Source organism: Euphorbia lathyris, chromosome 4 (genome assembly GCF_963576675.1).
Source record: "Euphorbia lathyris chromosome 4, ddEupLath1.1, whole genome shotgun sequence".
Classification (NCBI taxonomy): Eukaryota; Viridiplantae; Streptophyta; class Magnoliopsida; order Malpighiales; family Euphorbiaceae; genus Euphorbia; species Euphorbia lathyris.
In genome coordinates this window covers 45,392,371-45,398,474 of record NC_088913.1, presented here as the reverse complement: position 1 = coordinate 45,398,474, position 6,104 = coordinate 45,392,371, and the positions used below count along the sequence as shown (strand labels likewise).

The following is a 6,104-nucleotide window of genomic DNA, read 5'->3' as shown; positions in this document are numbered from 1 at the left end:
ATGGAAACCGTTCCTAAATAAATCCAAATCTCTTAATGAAGTAAAAACAGAATTATAAGACTATATTATTTGAAATAAGAATAAAATTATAGATTATATTAAAAAAATGTGAAGAACAAAACTAATACATAATCAAAATTAAAGGTCGGTGAGGATTTTGATTTTCGATGACCAATGAATATAAATGTGGAATATTATTTATCATGCTTTATATATAGATTTATTTGTGACTTTTGGATTTCCTTCGCTTTGTGATTTTTCATCTTCTTATAACTCTTTATTTTATCACTCTAATTAATGAGTTAGTAATTAATAATAAATAATATATTAATGTAGAATATTATTTTATTCACTTTATTCTTAAATTGGCAACCCATCTAACAAAATTTCTAAAACACTTCTTATAAATTCTATTTTGTTTCAATTATTATACAAAGTAAGTATAGATAGTTATATATTTTTAAACGTAGAATGTAACAATTGATGGTAATAAATGTTAAAGATCTTGTCATATATTTAAAAAAATGAGAACTAAAGTAAATATAAGGAATAACCAATTGAAATGAAAATCCTAAAATTAAATGGTGGATACAAAAACACAAATATATATAGGAAAAAAAATCTAAATGCTTAGCTTTTTTGCACTTTCCGTATCCAACATTCCAACTCTTTCTCTCTCTATCTGCGTTGACTGACACCCATTGAAAACACAATCTTTAATCTTCCCTAACCTTTTTCTTTTCTTCTCTTTTCTAATATGTCCTCGCTTCTCCCCTACTCCTCACCTACCTACCATCCTCGCCGGCTTCCTCCTTCGCATGTTTAGTCTCTTCTCGCCGGTCAACATCTTTCCTTTCTTCAACCTCCTTCTAACATCTCTTCTTTTCATTTCCCTAATTTTTTCTTTATCTAGGGAATTATATCTCCTGCTTTTCAAGCTCAATCCTTCCGACTTTCTACTTTTTAAATATATTCTTCTTCCAAGTTAAGAGGTATTTGATTTGCCCTAGCTTTTGAATTTGAATTGCGTTTACAAACTATTGTTTAGTTATGAAATTCTTTGCCCAAGGAAATGAGAATTTAGGGTTTTCTACCTCAATCTTACTTTTCAAGATTTAGCTGCTGGCTTCCTGTCCTTGTTCTAGGTGATTCTTAGCTGTGTAAAGAAGATTTCCAACGATTTTCGAGATGAAGAGATTGCGATCGACTGATGATCTTGATTCCTATAATGAGAAGAGCTCCGCTAAAGATTCAAATCCAAGTCGATCGTCCCGCAGCTTCTACTACAAATCGGATAATGTAAGGAAGGGATTGATGTCCACTTCATCTTCGTCGGGCAGGTACGATCGGGATCGATCACTAGATGATGATAATCGGGAGAATTCGAGGATGGTCAGGAAGCGGGCAGATCAAAACTTTGATAGCTTTGATCGAAGAAAAGGGATAGGGTTAGGATTTGATAGATATAGCAGTAGAGAAGGGCATATGGGAAGTGGGGGAGGGGGAACTGGCGCTGGAAGTGGGAGTGGTAGCAGTGATAGAAATATTCATAGATCCGAGAGTTTTTGTGGTTCGCGGAGGGAGTTCCCGAAAGGGTTTAGGTCTGAAAGGGACAGGTCGCGAAGAGAAGGCAGTGTTTCTTCTTGGAGGAAATTTGGTGCTGGGACTAAGGAATTTGAAGAGATTAGAAGTAGTAGAGGTGCGAACGAGGACAGATTGAGTGCTGCAAGTAGGTCTTCTCCTAAGGGATTAAGAGATGTGAAGTCGCCCACATGGTCAAGGGATTCAGGGAGCGAACAAAGCAGGGTGGGGAGAGGTACTGGAAGGGATGATGGAAAGGGGAGGTCATCTACTCCCAAGTCAAGGTCATCTCCCACATGGTCTAAGGATTCAGGGAGTGAGCAATCCAAGAGTGTAGAGGTAGGGAAGAAGATGGAACAAGAGGTTAAGAACATTGAGATGGAGGCCAAAAGTGTTGAAATGGAGGTCAAGAGCGTTGCTAGTGGTAGTAGCAGTGAAATGGAAGAAGGAGAGCTTGAGCCAGAGCCAGAGCCAGAGCCAGAGCCAGAATTAGTTTCAAAGATCGGCAAGGAACTTAAAACTGATGATGACGCAGGAGGCAAACATAATACTGTGTCCGGTTTTGATAATGGGAATGCTGACAATGAAACTGAAGTCAAAGAAACTGAAAAGCTACCTGACAAAAGAAGTGTATCTATGGAGAAAGAATTGGTGAAAAAAGTTGATAAGATGCCAAACTGTGACAACTTAAATAGGAACACTAGCTTAGGTGAAGATGAAGTCAAGTGTGTGGATGGGGATGAAAAGGGTGAGGAGGTTCAGAGTGTGAATGAGCACAGTCTGAGCGAAGAGATTGAACATGGTGAAGTGGCGGTTGAGAAGGCCATATACATGGAAGAGGAAAATAAGCGAGAGAAGGGTATTGATCTTCAGGCAAAGGTGGAAGATGATGAAGTACCAGGGTCAAAGAGAGAAGTTAAACAAGAGAATGGAATGGCTGATGTGAGTACTGGTCTGGTTACAGAGAGTTTGTTCCAAAATTTGAAGGATAAAGGCAAAAGCATAGTTGTATCACCAACAATTGCCATTGATTCTGCAGAAGATAGTGCTTGGATCGAGAGAGAATCCAGAGATCTTGCAACTAGCAGGGATGGGGAAGATGATATGGAAGGGCCAAGTACTAGGGGTTTTGAGTTGTTCTCTAGCTCTCCAGCAGAGAAAGCAGAACAATCAGGTGCCAGTAAGCCTAGAGATGAGAAGCTGGTGTTGGAACCACTTGATCTTTCTCTAAGTTTGCCAAATGTACTTTTACCTATTGGAGCTTCAAGAGATGCACCTCAGGCACCTGGTTCCCCTAGCCATGGGAGAAGTGTTCAATCTTTCAGCACGTTTCTTACTAATTCTGATGGTTTTACAGGATCAATGTCTTTTTCAGGTTCTCAGTCGTACTTCCACAATCCAAGCTGTTCTCTAACACAGAATTCCTTGGACATGGACAACTATGAACAATCTGTACATAGCCGTCCAATATTTCAAGGAATCGATCAAGGAAATTGGCAGGGACAGGCCCAAAATGATTCTAAGCCTAAAGATGTTCCTTTATATCAAAGAGTTTTGATGAATGGCAATGGCTCTCTTCAGCAGTCTCAAGTGCTTCAAGGTGTGGCAAATGGTCAGGCACTGCAAGGAAGCTCAAAAGTGCCTAATGGACTAGAAAGGCAGTTGAGTTTTCATAAACAGTTGTCTGGGAAGACAAAGAATCCAGAGGAAACTAGATCTCCTTCTCAAAGTGTTGGATCTCATGATATTGGCTCAAATTATAGCCTTGATAAGAAGCGAACCATGAGGGAGAAACATGGCAGTAGCCTTTATAGGAGCAATAGTCAGAAGGAACAAGAACAGTTTCTCATAGGTGGGGCTGATTTTGTTGAGACTATAATCAGCAGAATAGTTTCAGATCCTATTCATGTAATGGCTAGAAAGTTCCATGAAATGACAGCACAATCTGCATCATTGGTGAAGGAGAGTATTCGGGAGGTCATGCTAAATGCGGACAAGCAAGGTCAACTTTATGCATATCAGAGTGTTCTTCAAAACAGGTCCGACTTAACCTTGGACATGCTATTGAAATCTCACAGGTTTCAATTGGAGATACTGGTTGCCTTGAAGACCGGTTTATGGGAATATCTTCAAGTGGACAGTAACATTTCGTCTTCCGATTTGGCTGAGATATTCCTGAATTTAAGATGTAGAAATCATTCCTGCCGAAATCCGTTGCCTGTGGATGAATGTGATTGCAAGGTTTGTGTGAAGAAGAACGGTTTTTGCAGCGCATGCATGTGCCTGGTGTGTTCAAAGTTTGACATGGCTTATCAAACATGCAGTTGGGTTGGGTGTGATGTTTGCCTCCATTGGTGTCACGCGGATTGTGCATTGCGGGAGTCGTACATCAGAAATGGGAGGAGTGTTACAGGGACACAGGGAACTACCGAGGTGCAATTTCACTGTGTTGCTTGTGATCATCCTTCTGAGATGTTTGGCTTTGTCAAGGAGGTGTTTCAAAATTTTGCCAAGACATGGACAACAGAAACATTCTCTAGAGAACTTGAATATGTGAAAAGAATTTTTAGTGCCAGCAAGGATTTCAGAGGGAGGCGGTTGCATGAAATTGCTGATCGAATGCTGGAAAAATTGGCAATTAAGTCTAATCTTCCAGAGGTTTATACCTATATCATGGGCTTCTTAACTGGTAAGCACTTGTTATACTTTCTTTATATGCTTGACCCTTTTTAAAGTTATATTATCTCTATCCCCCAAATAGGTACACGTCATTTTTTGGTCTTGGTTGAAATATATGCCGTGCTTAGTATATTGCTTAGAGTGACAAGTTTGGTTGCTATTCCTATGAGATGTTTTGCATGATGAGATATTGTTCCATATAGGTAGTTCTTATTTTATAACTGATGTTATGATGATAGTCCTAGCAATTTAGAATATATTCCTAGCGCCAGATTTTGTTTTCAGCTGGCATGTTCGTTTAACTTCATTCCAAATATTAGATGAAAACCCATCCAGTAGGACAGCAAGTTAAAGTTGCCAGATGCAATGATTGGTATTAGTGAAATAATATTGCGGCATGGACACTCTCCTTAGTAGCTTCTGCGTCCTGGGTGTCTGTTTTGGCTTGAAGGCTATTTTATGAAGTTTATGTTATAGAAATAACCATGCAGTTTTAGGAAAAAACAAAATAAAAACATAGGTCGCTAGAAATGAATGAATAGCATTTTGTAAATGTTATCCTTTGTGATTGCAGAGAGTGATCCTTCCAAGTTTGGCAATCCTTCAGTTGTTTTGTGTGGGAAGGAACAAGGAAATGGAAATAATGGTGGGGCTAGCCGGGATGAGGCAACTTGGATGAAATCTGTATATACAGAAAAAGGTGGTCCTCAAATGGAAAGATCAAGCAGTAGCCTAGTTGGTAAGTTTGATAGTGATTTGAATGAGAAAGGTAGTGGCATAAAAGAAGCACCAGTATTTGAGGAACTGGAGAGCATTGTGAGAATAAAACATGCAGAAGCGAAAATGTTTCAAGCACGTGCAGATGATGCAAGAAGGGAAGCAGAAGGCCTGAAACGAATTGCAATAGCGAAGAATGAAAAAATAGAAGAGGAGTATAAAAGTAGAATTGGAAAATTGCGGATAATGGAGAGCGAGGAGATGCGTAAAGAAAAATATGAAGAATTCCAGGGTCTGGAAAGGGCGCACCGGGAGTACTTGAGTATGAAGATGAGAATGGAAGCTGAGATTAAGGATCTTTTGTCGAAAATGGAAGCAACAAAACGGAACTTTGGCATCTGATAGTAGTTATGTTTTGAATGTAGAGGTTGTATTATCAGTTTCCTTTACTGCTAACCTGTACAGAGGGTCCTTCCGAATATGGGAGCAATTTAATTGAGGGGATTTTAAGTTTAATATTCTCATTGGTGTTGAAAATGCTGAATTTGAAATACTAACAAGGACATCTTCCTTTTCTTTACCTTAATTCTTCCTGCCTGCTTGGGAATCTCTTAGGTTAATCAAAACTATTAAATAATAAACAGGGAATCAAAACTTCACTTTTTATATAAAAAAATCTTTTTCTTAATTATTATAGCTTAATTAGAACTATTTTTTATTAAATACTAAATTTCTCTCTCGCCATAAATAATGTATTGGTGATACAAAACTTTATATAGAAAAGAACAAATTGATAATACTATTGTAGAGGGAAGAATAATTGTTTTTATTTATTTATTTTAAAGCAAAAGTGTAATGCACGAAACTAAGGTTCTGTTCTTTATTATTAAAAAAAACTGAATTGAATTGAACTGAATATTACTGAATTGAACTGAACTGAATGCTACTGAATACTGAACTGAATTTAACTGAATGCTACTAAACTTAATTGAATGCTACCGAACTTAACAATAATAATGATATTAGACTTTAAAATAATTTTAATGATAATATTAGATATTAATAAACTTATAATAATAATAATAATGGTTCTAATAATAATAATAATAATAATAATAATATCAATA

At 37.5% G+C, this 6,104-nt stretch overlaps 1 protein-coding gene across 1 annotated transcript; it reads left to right on the top strand.

The window, feature by feature from the left end:
- Positions 1-655: 655 nt before the first annotated feature.
- On the top strand, positions 656-5,557 carry LOC136227777 (protein OBERON 4). The gene is made up of 2 exons (XM_066016528.1): positions 656-4,270; positions 4,835-5,557. The coding sequence occupies exons 1-2, from the start codon at positions 1,189-1,191 to the stop codon at positions 5,377-5,379; spliced, it is 3,627 nt and encodes a 1,208-aa protein (XP_065872600.1). The 5' UTR covers positions 656-1,188; the 3' UTR covers positions 5,380-5,557.
- Positions 5,558-6,104: the final 547 nt, after the last annotated feature.